The sequence below is a fragment of the Agelaius tricolor genome, unplaced genomic scaffold, assembly GCF_023055355.1.
Source record: "Agelaius tricolor isolate 1412-34295 unplaced genomic scaffold, bAgeTri1.0.p SCAF_19, whole genome shotgun sequence".
Lineage (NCBI taxonomy): Eukaryota > Metazoa > Chordata > Aves > Passeriformes > Icteridae > Agelaius > Agelaius tricolor.
In genome coordinates, this window is record NW_027269279.1 from 2,327,533 (window position 1) to 2,345,230 (window position 17,698).

The following is a 17,698-nucleotide window of genomic DNA, read 5'->3' on the forward strand; positions in this document are numbered from 1 at the left end:
AGGAGGAAGAAGGAGAAAGAAGGGAGTAGTGAAAATGGGAGGAGAGAAGGAGGAGAGGTGGAGGAAGGGGATAAGAGGTAAAGAGGTGTGAAGAAGAGAAGGAAGGAGGATGGAGAGGAGAGGAGAGGAGAGGAGAGGAGAGGAGAGGAGAAGCAATACCCCAGACCAGCAGATCCCATCCATGCCCCCTCTGGCACCTCACACCCACCCCACCATCTCCCTCTTGCAGGAGGGAAACACCAGGAGGAAGAGGAGCTCAGCGCGAGGCCGAAGCCCAGGGTGCTGGCAGGAAGGCAGAGATCCCTGTCCCTGCTTTCTAGGACAGCTCAGGAAGCACAGCCATCGCGTTTGGCCACCCTGTCCCCGGGGAGATGGTGACTCCCTTTATTTAGAACCAGTTCCCTGCTCCCAAACCACCTCATTCCTGCCAGGGGGAATTGAGGCACATCCCAGCCCCCAGTATCACACAGCCAGGCCAAGAGATGCTTTCTGCTTTTATTCAATTAATGCAGCAATCTATACAAGAAAAAAAAAATAATAATGAAACCATGAAATTCCAAACCCTGACAGTGAAGAACCAAATTCTTCCTAAGAATCAACTGGAATTAAAAGATTCCCCCACGTCAGACTGTACATAAAATAATCTCTGCTCCATTTACAGCGTTTCACACAGTACTTCTCGTATCTCAAACTTCAGAACTGTACAACTTTGTTACAAACCACGCTTTTTCCTAGGAAAAGCTTACAGAAAAAAATATTGCCACTTTCTTTTTTATTATTTTTTTTTAATTTTTAGTTTTTATTGATAACAAAAAAAAAATTAGAATCTTTTAAAAAACAAAAATTAAAGTCAGCCAGAACTTCTAAGTGTGGGCAGGGAAAGGAGCAGAGACATTTCTCAGTCAAATGTTTCTCCTCCCAACAGGGAAAAGGGAACACTTTTGGCAGGTAAAAGACTCTTTGCTGCTGGTGGGGGTCTAGAGCCTGGCCCCCTTGAGTCCTCCTCAAAGCCTGGCAGCTGTTTTGATCCATGGGCTTGGATAATTCCACCACTGACCCTTCTTGAGATACGGTAACAGTAACACACCCCAATTCCTCCTGTTCTTTGTGGAAAAGCAGGGATGAACCCCAACTTGCTCCCCCTTCCTTAGGAAAGACAGTTCTCCTGGTCTGGGCTCTGGGCACATGGGCTGTCACACTGGATGGAGCTCCCAGTTTGGGGCTGAGCACGGACACGCTGTGGGTGGATGGAGAGGTTGGACCACACACAACCAGATCAGACACACACAAACCAATGGGGTCAGGGCTCTGCAGGAGCCTGGGGGGAAGTTTTGCCTCTAAACTCGAGCTCACCCCACTCCCTGCTCGCCCCCAGCCCCGTGCCACCAGCCTGACTGCTGCCTGTGTGCAGCCCAACAGTGAAAACCAGGAATTCCGAGCCACAGTTCCAAGCAGACAGGTTACAGAAGGATCCAGACCTCTGGATCCCTGTGAAAAATGTCTTCTAGTTTCGAATCCAGGTTTCACTCTGATGTTGTTCAGTGCAAAAGAGTTAAAAAACCATGTTATCTACACATGTACATCCGTGTCTATAGAAAATGTCTGTACAAGTGGGGAGATGGCCCTGCCTGCACGCTGGGGACTCCTCTCCTGAGAGATCCTGCTCCCTCTCTCTCCAAGGTGTCAAGCCCCACCCAGTCAGGTTAAAAACCAAGAGCAGATGGTGGCTGGAGAGAGCTCCTCCTGTCCCCCCAGCCACAGCTGCCAGCTCTGACCCACTGCATGGATGGGGACAGGGAAAGGGGGAAAGCTCCTGAGCAGGACATGCACGAATACCAAAACAAGCTGGGAAAGGAATCTTGCACATGTACAGCCTGCACAAGGACCAGGATGAGGTGGTGGCTGGGACCAGGCTGGAGGTGTAAGAGCTCAGGATGTCCAGAGACAGCTCCTCATCCCATGAAGTCTTGCTCTGGGAAGCAGCTGTGGAAGGGCCAGCTGCTCCAGCTCCATTCTGAGTTGACACCAGGGTAGAATATCCATATTGGAGAGGTAGGGATAAAACTGGGAGCCAGGAGGGGAGAGGGGAGAGCTGAGACCTCTGGCAGTGACCTCTGTCACCATCTGCACGCACAGCAGAGCCTGGCACCGTGACAGGAACAGGGCATGGCCAGGATGGATCCAGAAAGACAAAGCCATCAGGAGGAGAAGGGATCTCTGCTCCCTGCGTGCAGTTTTGCTGTCAGGGGAATGCCAAGCTGCCCAGAACAGGGGGTTTGTAGCCATGAGCTGACCTGGATTCACAGCAGAAAGCTGGGAGGGTGAGGAACATGGCTTCAAATGCTACGTGAGGTCTGAAAATGGCATTTCCAAAGTTTCACAAGCAGCAGAAGCACAAACTTTTGGATCTCTGGACTGACAAGACACATTCCTTCAGAGGCTGTGCCTCAGCACGGAGCCAGTGGGGGCTCCCACCAGGAAAACCACTGGATAATCAGAGACAGGCACTGGGGACCTCACCAACACCCCCACAGCCAGCTGAAAGTGATGGCAAAGTCCTCTGAGCTCATGTGACAAGATCCAGCCTGAGCAGAACCCCAACACCAGGTGAAAATCAGCAGGGAAGGAAAAGGACAGTGGGACCCAGATGTCAGCAAATGTCCTCGATCAGCACTGCAGGGAACAACGCCTGGGTGGTTGTTTTAGACCAGGAGCCCCTCAAGACAGCAGCAAACAAGTTTCAAAATATATTACATCTTTTTATTGCCAAGCGTGCAGACCATGAAGTGTGTGGGACACAACACTAAGAAAAACTACAGTTGGAGGGAGGGCAAAGCAGTAAAAATTTAAAAATAAAGACTACTCCTTACAACTGCCAACACTTGGGTTCAAAGAATCAACTGGAGGAAGTTTTCCTTAAAAATACAGCTCTAAATATGGCATTGGGCCCCAAACTTTGCAAACACCAAGGCTTTGGTCTGGGCTAACACAAACCAGGTGGGAGAAGAGGATGATGATGGCAGATGCTCTTTCACAACTCCACGGGGCTGAATGCCTGATTCTTCTCAGCATTCCCTGTAGCAACCAGAAAACTCCCTACCCCAGGAACACAGGCAGGAATAAGCCAGGAGAAAGCAGGCAGCTTCAGTGCTGGATGCACTGAACTGGGCCCAACCTCGAGCCCTGCAGTGTCCCTGCTCCCAGAGCCAGCCTCGGAGGGGACAGAGCTGCTCAGCTCCCCCAAGGCCACAGCAGCTCCTGCTCCATCAGAGTGCAGCCAGTCCTTCAGGATGGGACACTGTGCTGGGAATGCTGCACTGCCTCAGCTCTCCCCACCTGGAAGGGGCAGTGGAGAAGGGCTCTTCTGGGGGGTTCCAAGGCACAAACCCTCACAAGCACAGCGTCTCCTACTCCTCTTTGCTATCCCCAGCTCTGGGAAGCAGCACGTGCTCAGTGTGATCCCTCACTTGGCAGCCCTGAGATTCCAATATGGATCTCAGGACAATGCTGGGCCACCTTTCCCTCCTCCTCAAGCACAGCCCCAGTCAGACTAGCACGGAGAAACCAGAGCTTTAGTACATTCTTCTTGGAGAGGGCAGCGCAGGGACACAGGGCTGCGAGCCCATGCTGGCTTGGGAAAAGGGTCTGGAAAGGAAACCTACGGCATTTAAAACACTAAAGTGCAACAAAAATGTCCTAAACTCTTTGAAATCGATCGCAGCAAGAGGGGTCTGCAAAGCTTCAAACTTCCAGTTACTGCAGGGCAACCTTAAAACAGACCCGACAACCACCAGGTAAAAAAAAAGACCAAGGAGCCCTTTGGTGAAACAAGGAATACGAGCCCACCATGGAATTTTAGCTCCTGGGGTCAAACATCATATTTAGAACATTTGGAAAGGAAAAGTGTTAAAGCAAAAAAAAAACAAACAAAAAAACAAAACAAAACAAAAAAACCAAAAAAACCAAACCCAACCAAAAACCAAAACAAAAATACAATTCTTGAATCTTGCGCAATGAAACAGTTAAACTTTTTGGTGTTTTCAAAAGAAATCCCAACAGACAACCTGGCATAACTTTATCTGCTTCCTAAGGGAGAGATGCCCACTTGACCCACGACTCAGGACACCATGTGCACTGGACATGTTCCATCCTCACGTATGTCTCAGCATTCCTCCATTCATAAAACCAAATCCTTCCTGTTTACTCTTCAGCCTGAAAGGAAAAACCAAAACTGAAGCTAGATGGAAGATAGCCAGAGGGAGGAGAAAGTTTTCACAGACTGGAGGCCAATCTCATCAGCTCCACGAGCCTGGCAAGTGCAATCCTCAGTGTCGCCTCATTTTAACCTTCCTGGCGGGGCTGCCGTCCTCCTCCTCATCCTCACAGTCCTCCGTGTACTCGTACGACCTTCGCCAATAGTTCTCAGAGCTGAAGTTGCTCCGTCTCCTATGTTTTGGTAAGAGGACTGAACGCCTGTTCTCCTCCTTATCCATTTCTAGAATCCGTGGCCTGTGGAGAGGGAGAAAACAGGAGTGAGAGCACAGCACGATGGGATCCAGCTGTTCCTCCTGGATGCTGTCTGCAGGTACCTGCTGTGACAGCTCTGCCTGTTTTCCCACTGCTTTCCCAGCACTGGGCACTTGGCAGAGAAAGAACAAATCACCAAGTTGCACCTTCCTAGAGGAGCTGAGAACTTTGCTATGATGGGCCAGTTCCTTCCCTTCCCAAGGCAAGCTTTGGCCTTTACCTCCACCAGAACACTTCCAGTCCACCTATTTTTTTTTTTTACTTGCAGCTTGTGGCCCCAAGAAAAATCCCTTGGGCAGAGTGGTCTGTCTCTAATGCAGCAGAATTTAGAGCTGCATTAAAACAGAGCTGAGCTCCTTATGGTGCAGGATCCCACCACAGCTCCAAAATCCTTTGTCCTCTCAAATATTAGCACAGTGCAATTGTTATTTCTGCAGACCTGCCTCTGATCATTTTCTAGCAGGACTGGGTTGGTGGGCAGCACACACCACTTAGTTTATCTGAGTGGTTCCTGAGTGATCCCACTATGATATCCATGAGAATTACCTGTTATACTGGAGCCTCTGAGGCCAGAGAAAGAGAAAAACATGTTTTTCACACCCATCTGCTGCAGGAGCCTAGGCAAGCCATCCCCCACAGCCTGATAAGGTCACATCAGGCTGAAAAACAGCTCTGAGGGATGTGCACATTTGTCCCGCATGATCGCTCCTCTAATCGGACACCCAGGGAAGCTGCATCTGCAGCCCAGCCTCAGACCTTCATCCATCTTCCAGCCTGCATCCAGGTGAATGAACACTGCTCACAAACAATCCATCCCCACCCTCCTCCCTCCAGGACAGGTTCAAACAGGGCTGGGACTGCATGGCAGCCAAACCCTGCGACCAAGGCAACTTTTGGGTTGTACCCATTGTGCGGAGAGTGCCATCTGGATCCTCAGGAAGCTCTGGAATTGGAATATGCAGGACAGCTGGCAGACTGGCTATCACTCACAGCCATCAGTGTGCTCACACCAAGGTGTTTAAGGGAAGCCTTGCTGCAGAGCTCAAGCTTGTCTGAAACCTCAGCAAGGAGCTTCCCTCAAGGTCAGGCTTAAACATCCACACGGTCTGGTTTCTCACACAAAAATACACACACAGAGCTCTGGAATCAAAACAGGCCTGAGAAGCTTCCCAAGAAGTCCTTAACCTTTCCCAGATAGCAAACCCTCACGTTTCCTCCCAGGACTGCTTTCATAATATAGTTTAATGCAGCTGCACAGGTTGCTTGGCAATAGAGGTCAAAAATGATTAGCTGCAGGGAAACTATTGTTCTGAACGACTGCATTATCAAAAGCCAGCCAAATCTATTGCTTCTTCATTATGCCACTCACAGGATAAACAATGTAAGCTGCTTACAGCCAGAGCTCAGCCTCCACAAGTCTGGGAGGAACGCATAAAGAGCTCATTCTGATAAAACAGATCTGGGCATTGCAGAAAGCACCTGGCAGGTGCAAATCAGAATGGTTTTAAAAATGTTCTGAGGCCAGGGACCTCAGCTATGCACTGATCCAGAGACAACATCCCAAACATGGCTGTTAGGAGAGATGATCCTACCTGTGGGCAGCATCAGGATCTGCTTTGCGATGGGACCGCTTTGGTTTGAGGATCTGGTCCCGGTTGCTTCCCGACAGGCGGTCAGAGTTATAACCTGGTGGCAACACAGAGCTACTCAGGGATTTTGTTTCCAATCGAGGTGCATCTAGTCTTGTTCTGCAAATATTGAAAGAGAAGAGAATTTGTAAGGAGTTTCTACAGAATCGCAGCAGAGCCCTCCATCCCAACCACACAGCTCAGGAGGAGGGGCAGGAATACCCCATTCCACAGCACAACAAGCTGAAGCTTTGTGGTATTAGAAGCTTCACAGAATGGTTAAAGTTAAAAGAGACCTTGAAGATCATCTCATTTCCAAACCCCTGCCACAGACAGGAGCACCTTCCACTAGACCAGACTGCTCCAAGCCCTGTCCACCTTGGCCTTGGACACTTTCAAGGATGGAGCAGCCACAACTTCTCTGGGCAACCTGAGCCAGGGCCTCAGCACCCTCACAGGAAAGGATTTTTTCCTTATACCTAATTTAAACACTCTCTGTCAGTTTGAAGCCATTGCCCTTTGTCCTGCCTTAGGGTAGGACACACAGTCATGAGGTGAAAGCAAAAGGTGCTGAGCTCACTGCAACCCCAGCTCTGGGATAAGGAGCAGAGCTGCTGGAGCAGCTGTGAAATCCCATGAAATCACTTGGCAATAACTCCCAGCTCCAGTTAAGCCACCTGGCTGGGAGATGCCCTGCAAAAGCATCATCACCTGCAACAGTAATAACTGCTTCCACTTGGAAACTCCCTCCTGCCCACGGATCTCCCGGGGTCAGGTGTTCCTCAGCTTGACTACAAAGTGCAAAGAGTTGAAGTACGAGTCAGGAGAAGGTGTAGCAAACAGAAGCTGCACCATACATCCCTTCCAGCAGCTCTGCACACACTCAAGCTATGCTGGAGAGCAAGCACAGCTCATCCCAAAAGAGAACTATCACAGGACTGAAGCCATGCACAGGTGGAGGAGGCAGCAAGAATGAAGGGGGAGAACCACTGCTTGCTCTCCAGTGCTGAACTTCAGCTCCTGAGGGAGGTTTCCACAGGAGAATCCCAATCTAAACTTTCATTAGGAAGCACATCCACTTGCCAAGCTTCTCTCTGCCATCAGGGAGAGCCTCTTCAGCTAATGAGGGTGATGCCAGTCTGGCACAGGCAAAGCTGGGCATGGCAGCCTGAGTTTGCCCAGCATGCCAGAAACAAGGAACACTTCCACAGGCAGCTGCCAGGTTGGAGCCTGTGCTACTCCATGCTGTCATCCTGAGTTGTTCTGAGCTCCAGGGCTGGACCCAGTCCAGCCTGAACACCACAGGCCTTGAAGATCCTGCTCGTGACAAGGGAGGTTGTTTAAATACCTCTCAAATACAACAGCAACCACAGGGCTGCAATTCTAACAAACCAACCCCCAATACACTGCAAGGGCAAGGGAACACCAGCCATGCTCCCTCTGGCCAGGTGCAAGGAGAGGTGACACTAAAATGGAGAACAATATACCTACAAATAGAGAAACTCTGCTTATGAGAGTGAAAGCAGAATGGCAGCAAAAGCCTCTAAAATTGCTTTCAAGACCCGGTTGAGTAGGTCTCATTTCTACACCCACCTCCCACGTTACCTCTCCCAGCATCTCATAAAATTAAGAGCACCATTCCTCCCCTCCTCTGGCACACAGCACTTCCAAACCCTGCTGGCTCCCGGCAGCCCTGCGATCCAACACAGGAAACACCGAGCACTGAAGTGTTTATGACCTGCCTGGTAACCACACAGCTCTGGAGAATCCTGCAGAACCCCCCTGCTCCTGCAGCTCCCACAGCTTTGCTCTCCTGCTGCTGTCAGTGAGAACATGCTCAGAGCAGAGGCGAGAGCAGAGCCAGACTCAAACGCGTGGGACCCAGCGGGCTCCGGCAGAACTCAGAGCTGAACATCCCAGCTCCAACTGGGACGATCCAGCTGATCTGATCTGAAAGCTCAGGGCTGATCCTCACCGCCAAGAAGAGGAAGAGGAGTTTTACGAGGCCAGCAGGGGAAGGAGCTGCTTTCCTGGTTGCACAACAGCCTGTTCCAGGCACAGCCGCAGATCAGGGGAGCGGGAACGGCGCTGGTGCAGCGACCCTGGCACAGGCAAAGGGCACACTGCACACACAGGGACACGCAGGGGACACAGGGAGGTGGCTGCCCTGGCCAGGGGATAAGCAGCAATTAATAAGCTCTAATTGGCAGCAATCACAGCCCAGCCTTTGGCAAACATTGCCATGGATTCACCACAGCTGCGGAGGCTACGCAGGAATAATTACCAGGGGGTTTGTGCTTTGCTCGAGAGAAAAATCCTGGTGTGGTTTCATCTGCTTTGTTGGGTTAGCCCCTCACTGTCTGATGGGCAGAGACATGAAGCAAATCAGGCCCCAAAAATCAGGGTGGGTGGGCAAACAAAGCCAGCAGAGCTACAGGCTCAGTCCCTTCAGCAGGAATGCAGCAGGTCAGCTGGGTACAACTGGGGACACCTCATTGCTCCTCCCATGACTTAAAGGGGGCTTATAAAAAAACAAAGAAAACAACTTTTTACATTGGGAGATGGTCATAAGACAAGAGGGACCAGTGTTAAACTAGAGGGATGATTTAGATTGGATATTAGAAAGAAATCCTTTGCTCAGAGAGCACAGGTTGCCCAGGGAAGCACAGGTTGGACGGGGCTCTAAGCAACCAGGTCTAGTGGAAGGTGTCCTTGTCCATGACAGGGGCTGAAACAAGGTGAGGTTTAAGGTCCCTTCTTGCCCTGATGCACTTTGAGGGCAGCCAGCTTGACTGAAACAATCCAACACCCTCAGCTCACCAAGGCTGGAGAAAGCAAGAGGCAGAGCCAGTTTAAACAGGTACACTGGACATCTGCACCAGTTTGGGCAGCTTTAGCTTATTTATCTGAGTCTGTTTTTTCCAGAAAACTGCTCCACAACCTAGGACAGGCAGCTTCTCTTTCCCAAAGTCCAAGCAAAGCAGCTCCAAGACTTGGAGATGCCTCCTTGTCAGCACTGGTGCTGCTTTTCCCTGGCTGCTCCAACACCATGAACACAACAGCTCCGAGTTCTTACCACAGCCTCTCACCCCACACCTCACATGGCCATCCATCCCCACCTGTGGGGTGGTTTGGCTGCAGCCTGCCTTGCATCCCACTCTATCTCCTGCCACATCTCATCCTGCCTCCCTGGGTCTGGGCTGATTTTGCTTGGCTAATGCCTCAGGGCTGCTGTTTTTCCTGCCTTCATTCCATGGGTTTCTCTAACCAGATGTCCAACTCCACTCCACTGGCTTTGTGCCATATCCTCATAATGTTGCCAGACTTGTTTTGAAATCAACTAAGCTATCCAAAAGCTCATCCAGCCTGGATCCAGACCACTTGCCTGCGAGCCTTATGCCAGCCTGGGCCACAACCACAGCCCTGCCACCAATGCCCACGTTTTTGGCTGAGTTTACAGGACTCAAAGTGTGTATTTTCATTTACAAAGATGCTTCTTGACAGCAGAACTACTGCCAACACCTTCCAAGGCACAGTCAGCAGGGGTCAATGTGTGGCAGTCACATGTTTTGGTCTCCAAGTAGAAGAAACTGGTAACAGAGGACATTTCTAGGCAGAAAAGAAAGTTTTACTGAGGACTTTGGGGTGGGGTTAGTTTACTTTGTCTCTCATTTTCTTAAGAGCTTTAGGAACAAGCATTGATTGATGAAATGCCATCAAGAGTGCTTTTCTAGAACAGGAAGCCCCTTTCTAAAACAGCTTATGAAGCTTGGCTTCCCAGCACAGACTCAAAGGACAAGCTCTGTAACGAGCACTGAACTCTCTACATGTTTCCCTCCAAAGCCAGTGTCTTCCTCTCTCCCCAGGAAACAAAAGCCATGACACCAAGAAAACTCTCTCTGCTTCACAGGACATTCTTCATCACAAACATCAGCTTCAAAAGTCCATCCAGGTAACTCACACACGTGGGTCTCACATGACCAGACACCTGAACACACAGCCCAAAACAAGAGAGTTTGATACCCTGGGTGTTTGGAACTGGGCAGCCAAAGGAAAGCAAGCCAGTCTGGGCACCAGCAGGGCTTGCAAGCCCAGGAATTACAACAAAGTGCTGCTGCAGAGAGCCAAGAAGTGATGAACCCTGCAGGAACAGGTTCCAGCCACCTCCACTGCCAGGTACAGCACGACACGAGCGAGCGTCAGAGTGACACCTAATCAAGGTGCAAGATCAAGCCAGCAAATTAACAAGCAAGGCAGTTTTCAAGTGTTTAGGCATCATGACACCACATCCACGTTTATCTTGCTGTCCGGAGGGCTTCAACACTTACTTTCTGAGGATGATGACAGCTCTCCTCTCCTTGATGTCCTGTGGTCGAATGCAGTGTGTGATTTCGTCGGCCGCATACCCACTGACAACAGAAACAAAAAGCCACCATCAGGGAGATGCCAGGCAGAAGCAGAAAGTGATTTCCAGCCTCAACAACTCTTTTTGGCCAGTACTTCCTAAGTTGCACCAGAAATTTCTCCTCCAAACACCATCCCCCAGGCACACAGGAGCTAGACTTGCAGGAAGGAACAAACAATGGGAAAGAATGAGGACAGTCAGGGAGTTTTGGGGGGTATCATGACTCAATTTTTCAGCCTATCCCAGAGGAAACTTCCACCTGCTCCAGCACTGTGAAATAAAACATGTAGAAATGTAGAACTGTAGGTTCAGATGATTAATTTATGAAGAAATTAGAAAGCAACAGGGGGAAAGATGAGCACATTCCTCCAAAGCATCATCTCAAAGATGCCTATTGCGAAAAGCCATCTCTCACAGCTCAGGTGTGCAGCACACCCAGACCCAAACATGTAACACATCAAGGAGGTTTTTTAGTCACAGAGGGGTGCAGTCATGCAGAGCTGAGCCTCTCACCCCCTTTTCCTGCTCATCATCCTCCCCATCACATGGCATATCCTCAGGCACCACAAGAACATCACCAGCCCTAACCCAGCACTCATGGGGTAACCTACAGACCTGCAAACCAAGCTGCACTCCTCTGTAACAGGGTGAAACAGCTCCCTGGGCTGAGGAAAAGCCAGGCTCAAGCAGTGGCTGTTGTCAGCAGCAGTGTTTCACTGTGTGACATGACTCCAGATACTCCACATTTCCAGCAGGCTGGAGAAAAGCCACGGCCAAGGACTGCCCCAGCTTCTCACAACACTGGAGCATTTCCTGACGGCTGCTTCTGTCTCCAGGTGAGATCAGAGCAGGTGAAATCACAGTGGGTCCATGGAGAGCAGCCACCAGACCTGCTGTGACACACAAACCGTGCTGGGAGCTCATCCCTCCCTGCAAGGGAGTGAGCAGCAGATCCCAGCGGTGGGGCCTGCCCTCTGCCTGCCGTTTGGAGAGTGTCAGCTCACTGAGAGCCTTCTGCAGCCCAGCACGGGCAAGAGAGAGGCTGAACACCCTCAGAGCTTCCTGAGACACCCAGCAAGGGCAGGAACACCTTGGGAGGCACTTGGGTGAAGGCTGCTCAAGCCTGCACACCCAACCTGAAGCAGAAATCAGCAGGCTGAGTGTCCCCACAAGGCGTTTCCAGGGCAGGGTCAGGGGCTGGCAGGTTATTCAGGACACCCTGAGCAGAGAACAGAGCTCACACACACAAGACTTCTCTGGGGACAGGACCGGGTTTCCTTGATCTGGTTAGATAACCCACCCACTCTCCCAGAAACACCTCCTCACACACAGATTTACTGCTCTGCAAAGACAGCTACAAATCCAAGGCCTGACCAGCTGAAGCAGGGGTGGTGTCCAGCCCCACCTTGCTCCAGGCATGGCAGAACATGACAAGTGGCTCATGATGATGCTCTGTTATGTTCCTGGAATCTCTGTGTCAAGCTCCAGTGAATTCATGAATATCACCCACGTTAGCATTCAACTCAGCACCCTCAGCAGCACCCTGAACACAGGGAGAGGTCTGCTTCCAGACCTGCTTCCAGACCCACAAGGTATCAGCCTGGACACTCCTTTTCACTCCTTCCCCAGGCAAGAACACCCTTTTCAGATCACTTCCAGAGTGGCACCAGGAAGTTTGTGGTCCCAGATGCACACAGACAGCATCAAACAACAGCCCCACCACTCTGGTCTGAGACCATAAGGGGGACACACCAGTCAGCCCCAGTGCCAAACTGGTGTGGAAAACTCTGCACTGTATCATATGTAGGGATGGAGTGCCTCTGCACAGGCAGGGAAATGAAAGAAAAGGATTATTTGGTTGTGTCACACTCGTGCTGCCTCGTGCCAGCGTGAACTTCTCACCCACTGCCCAGCCTTGCACACCCTGAGGATGGGTGAAGAGGCAGACCCTGAAGAAAAACATCCATAATGACATCAAGGGTCTACACACAGATTTCTTGCCCAGAGAATAAACTCAAAACAACCTGGAAAGGAAAATCTAAACTCCTGCCCACAAGAATACCTAAGTGTGACATCTCCATCCCAGAGCATTTTCCAGAAGAACAGGGGGAAGTGCTGATGTTTTCCACACACTACCCCAAAACCAGCTCCCAATTCCAAACTAACCTGTCAAACCTTACACCCCCAACTCTCCCCTGAGTCTTTTTCCATGTGGAAGAGCCGCTGCTGAGCCAGAACTGATTCACACAGAGATAAAAGCGGATATTTCTGTGCAAACATCACCAGAAAGGAAGCCTTGAAGTTCTACAGACTCTAACAAGAAAAGCTTCAACAAATCTCTGCCTCATCACCACTGGCACACGTGGAACTTCCTCTGCAGCAGCAGCAGCCTGCTCTGAGGGATCAGGCTATTTTGGAGCAGACAGCTGCAGAGAGATCCCTCCAGCTGGGAAGGAAGGAGCTTCATCCTCCAGCGACTCCAACCTGCTCTGACTGTGCCTCCATCAGGCAGGCCTGGAGACAACAGGAGGGACGCACATCACAGCACTCCCCTGCCATTACAAACAGCCAGGAGATGACCCAGAGCACTCTCCAGCTGTGGGAGGGAAGCCTGTGTGGCACAAGCTCTGGGAACCTGGGAAATGCTACCTGTGCCTTTCGTTCCTCCAGCTGCACTCTTCCCAATGCTCAGGCAGCACACCTGGCAGTTTCAGTGCTGGGATTTGCCACCTGTGACAGCAGCTGCAGGGCAGGGATCCACCTGGAACCCCCCAGCCCAGGTGGCTCCACACACCCCCTGTACCCTTCTTGTTTCCCAGCCCAAGCATTCTCAAAGCACAGATGAAAAGGCAAATTCCTCCATCTCCCTGCCACTGCTTCTATCAATTGATGCTCACCAAATTGTTGTGAAAATAAGAAGAACCCACAAACGTGGTGAGGTCAGCAGCCCCTCCCCAGGGAGCTGATGGGTCACAGGACTGGGATCCAGCAGCACACACTGAGCTGATGCTTCCTCCTGGCCTGGCTGCCACAGGGACAAACCTGCAGGAGCTCCTGCTTCCCTGGGCTGTGGGAGAACAGGGGACTGGAGGAGGTCATCTTCTAGATGACAAAACCTACAAGAGCAAATCTTCCCTGCAGATGTGAAAGGAGAGGAGAAAGGGCTCATTAGCAGGTCATGGGGTGGCTCAGCCTTTGCCTTCTGGCAGAGGGGCACAGCCCAGCCACGTGAATCTTGTTCCACCTCACCTGTCATTTGAGGTCTGAACGCTTTCCAAGGAGTCTGAGGCAGGTTCAGTGTTGGCAAACACCACATCCTGCTTCAGGGCAGGCAAACAAAATCAAGGGAGGGAAACAGGGAAAAGTGCCTCTGTGAAATCCTTACTGGCTCAGCAGCTGGGAAATTAGGAGCAGGAACAGGACAGGGGCAATCTGGGGCCAGTGTGAGAGTCCTGTGGGGTCAAAGAGGGATCTGACAGCTTACTTTAGATCCTCAGGACTTCCACACAGCTTCCCTGTAAAGGCTGCAGCCACTGACCCAGCAGGATTTGAATCCCAGACATTACAGGCATGCCACCTCTATCTGTGCCCGTTCCCCATCTCCAGGGTAACTGCCTCCAGCAGCTGTTTACCCAGAGGAGAAAACGCCAAGTTTGGGGAGCTGACTTAGTCACGACCAAGGGCTGGATTTGGTGCCGCACCCCTGAGCACGGTGTGCACCTCTCCTGCTCCTCCTGACTGCTGGGGTGAGATGGGAGAGCAGGAGATCTGCTGTGAGGCAAGGAATTGATCCCAGACAGGATCCTGCCAACACAGAGCAGTCACTCTGGCAGAATCTCTCCTAAGTGAGTGTAAAGTACCCGCTAACTGCTGTACCAAATTTGAAATAATCCCCGTTTTAAAGTCTATTACTTGCTGGAAGGCAGAACATCTGACCGTGATCAAGCTGCAGTGGGTGGGTCAGAAAGCAGCCCTTGGATTTAGAGGGAAAAGATACCAAGACATTTTCATCTGGTTTGTAGGATTGCTTCAGCCACATGAACAAACTGATTACAGCACCTGAGTGACACTGGCCAACAACCCAAACACCCCTGGGAGACACCTCACTCCAATTCCATGAGCCCTGAGCCAGCAGCCACTTCCCAGCAGTTTTGAAGGAAGAGCAAGGGTCTGGAATAAGAAAACATCATTCTCTGGTCCTGGAGCAGAGAAAGCATCCCTCCTTCCTCCCACCATCCTCCACTGCAGATCCTCCTCCAGAGTTTTTCAAGAGGCTTTGACTGCAAGACTTGAGGCTGACCCTGCATTAGCAGCTCTGCCAGAATGCTTCCAAGCAGGATAAAACTCTCACTGTCCTTAAAAAACAGAAGGCCTCTGGCTGTAAAAGGAAGGACAACTATTTATCCAGGCCTGACGAGGAAAGACAGCAGAAGGGTTTGCATCAGGAGCAGGAAAATTAGGGTAGAAAGTTTCCCTCCTGGTATCTCAGAGAAGTCAAGGAGCAGAGCAGCTGTCTCACACCCTGAGACATCCCTGGGGATGGAGCTTGCTCTGCAGTAAAAAGATACAGAGCAGGATGGGTCCCCTTGGGTCCCATTTCACAAAATCACCCTGACCTCTGCCCCCCGAGCCCTGTCAAACCACCAGGGAATGAGAAAATGTCCTCAGCGCCATTCCCGCCTTCCTCTGCAGCCTCCCTCATCCCTGGCTAATCCACACAAGTTACCTAACACCGGGGTACAGCAAGGATTAGTTAATGTTTGTGCAGCTTTTCCGAGATAAAAGCGACGCGAGATCTCAGCATTTATTATTGATGCACCAGTCAAGGAGGCCGTGTGTTTGTGGGGGGAAAAAATTCCTCCCCGAACCCTGCAGCGATCAATTTACAAGCCAAAGCAAGGGATTGTATTACGGCCTGGGAGCCCGGAAAACCGGCCTGGACCTTCACCAGTCCAAAAAAACCACCCCCCAAAGGAGGATAGAGCTGGTGGCACTGCTGGCACAGCCCTGGTGATCCCTGCTCCTGGCAGGGAGCACTCTGACCTTCAGGGACACAAGGGACTGGCAGCCCTGGTGCCAGGCTTCCAGCTGCCCTCCCCAGGAGCTGGAAACAGCGGGATCCCTGTGCTCCAGCCCCGTCCCCTTACCTGCCTGTCCCCTCACCTGTGTGCTCCCCCTCCCAGCCCGTACTGGGATTCGGAAGCAGGCGTTTCCCGGTGCCAATCCCAGCCTTACTGCCGGCCAACTGCGTGACCTTGGGCAGGTCATTGCACCTTCCAGGGCTCTTCCTCAACACACATCAAGTCCCTTCCTGTGCCCGTGACCCGCTGCACTTCCAAGTGACAATCACGCGGGGCTCTGCACTCTGCTCTCCCTATCGTCACCGGGCAGGGGAGGGCTCAGCATTCCCAGTTTACAGACTGGGAGCAGGAGGCCATTCACACCTCCTCTCCACGATTAAGGTCAGGTCAGAGAAGCACCGGCCGAGCTAAGAATAGACCCAGGAGCCCCAGCCCTACAGCTGCTCCGCTCTGACCACTCTTGGGCTAAGGATCCATTTTGTGTCTCAACGTGTTACTTTAACCATTTACAGGAACTCAGTGGCCGGCTCAGCTCTGCTCCCACCAGCATTTGCCTCAAGCTCCATGGAGAGAGCACCCACCCAAATCCTCACCCACAACAACGGCAGGACCACCCCCCCCAAAATCGCTGCTTCACCCCTTGCACCACAGCGAGCCCCTGAGCACCGACAGGAGAGGGAGATGGAGCCCGAGGCGCCGTCGGGGCGCGCATCCGTGCGCCTCGTGATCCGCGTTACACAACCGGGGCCTCGGCAACGCGGGCGAGTTACCTGAGCACCGTGACGCTCCCCCTCTTCACGGGCAGGAACAGAACGGGCTCCGACACCCTGATGGGCTTGAACTGGAATTTACACCCGAAGCAGAGCGCCGAGTCGCTGAAGAAGGACACGGAGACGATGGGCCTCTCAAAGATATGGATGGGGTCCACGTGGGAGACAATGCAGCCCCCCGGCTGGTAGTCGTTGATGACGGCACTGTTCACAAAGCCCTCGGGGATCACCCGGTGCTCCACCAGCTTCCTGATCACCAGGTCGTGCACCCACTCGGGGATGACGTCCACCTCCCCCCGCGGGTACAGGCGCTCCTGGCCGGGGCCCCGCCGCTGCAGCTGAGACCCGTAGGTGTAGCCTTCCCCGAAAAAATACTTGTTCCGCAGCGGCGCCCGGTCCACCGTGTGCTCCTTGTAGAGCCCCTTCTCCGCCCGGGACACCACGTCCTCGATGCGCGCCTCGATCTTGGCGCACTCCTCGGCGCTGAAGAGGCGAAGCTGGCGGATGCCGCTCTTCACTTTCCGAGCTTCCTCCTCCTCCTTCTGCTCCTCGTAGTCGCTGGGCTCGGAGCCGGAGTCCTCCTGGTGCCGCCGCTTGCGCTCGTACGGCGGTTCGGGGGGCTCCCGCGGGAGGCCGCCGCCGCCGCCGCCTTTGTGGCCGTCCCGGTAGGGCATCATGGACTTGAGCTTCTCCCGCAGGTCCGTGTAGCCGCTGCCGGCCATGGCGCGTCCGCAGCCCCCGCCTCTATCGATCCCGGCGCTGCAGGCGGCGGCGGGCGGCGGCGGGGGACGCGCAGCTGCTGCTCATGGCACCCGCCGCCCTGCCGGGAGAGAGAGCCCCGCAGAACGGGGAGGTGAGCACGGGATCCCGGTACCGCGCCAGACCCTCTCCCACCCCCCCTTCCTTGGGAGATGGGACCCCGCTCCCGGCGCAGAGCTCCCGCCCTCTCCCTCCCTCCCGGGCAGGGGCGGCCCGCCGGACGCCACACTCACGGCTTGGCCCGGGGCGGGCGCGGACAACGCTGCCGGTGCCGGTGCTCACGCGGCGGCAGGGCCTGGCACATTCCCAGCGGCGGCCCCGGACTCCCTGCCCGTTCCCACCGCCGCGGCTCTGCCCATGGCGGGGGACAACCGGAGGAGGTGTGGGGGGTCCCGTGCCGTGCCGGGGGAAGGCGGCGGGCGGGGGTCTGGCGCGGCCCTTCCCGCTACGTCACCAGGAGCCGGCCCGACATCCCGGATCGCCGCGGGCCCGCCCCGCCCCGCCGCGCACGCGCCGCCACCGCCCCCG

The 17,698-nt window shown here is 53.0% G+C and overlaps 1 protein-coding gene across 1 annotated transcript; it reads right to left on the reverse strand.

Moving 5' to 3' along the window:
* Positions 1-481: 481 nt before the first annotated feature.
* On the reverse strand, positions 482-17,680 carry ALKBH5 (alkB homolog 5, RNA demethylase). Its single transcript, XM_071443826.1, is given in 6 exon segments — positions 482-4,509; positions 6,120-6,275; positions 10,484-10,564; positions 16,412-17,187; positions 17,189-17,231; positions 17,404-17,680. Coding segments are annotated over 6 exon segments (1,311 nt in total). The 5' UTR covers positions 17,475-17,680; the 3' UTR covers positions 482-4,325.
* Positions 17,681-17,698: the final 18 nt, after the last annotated feature.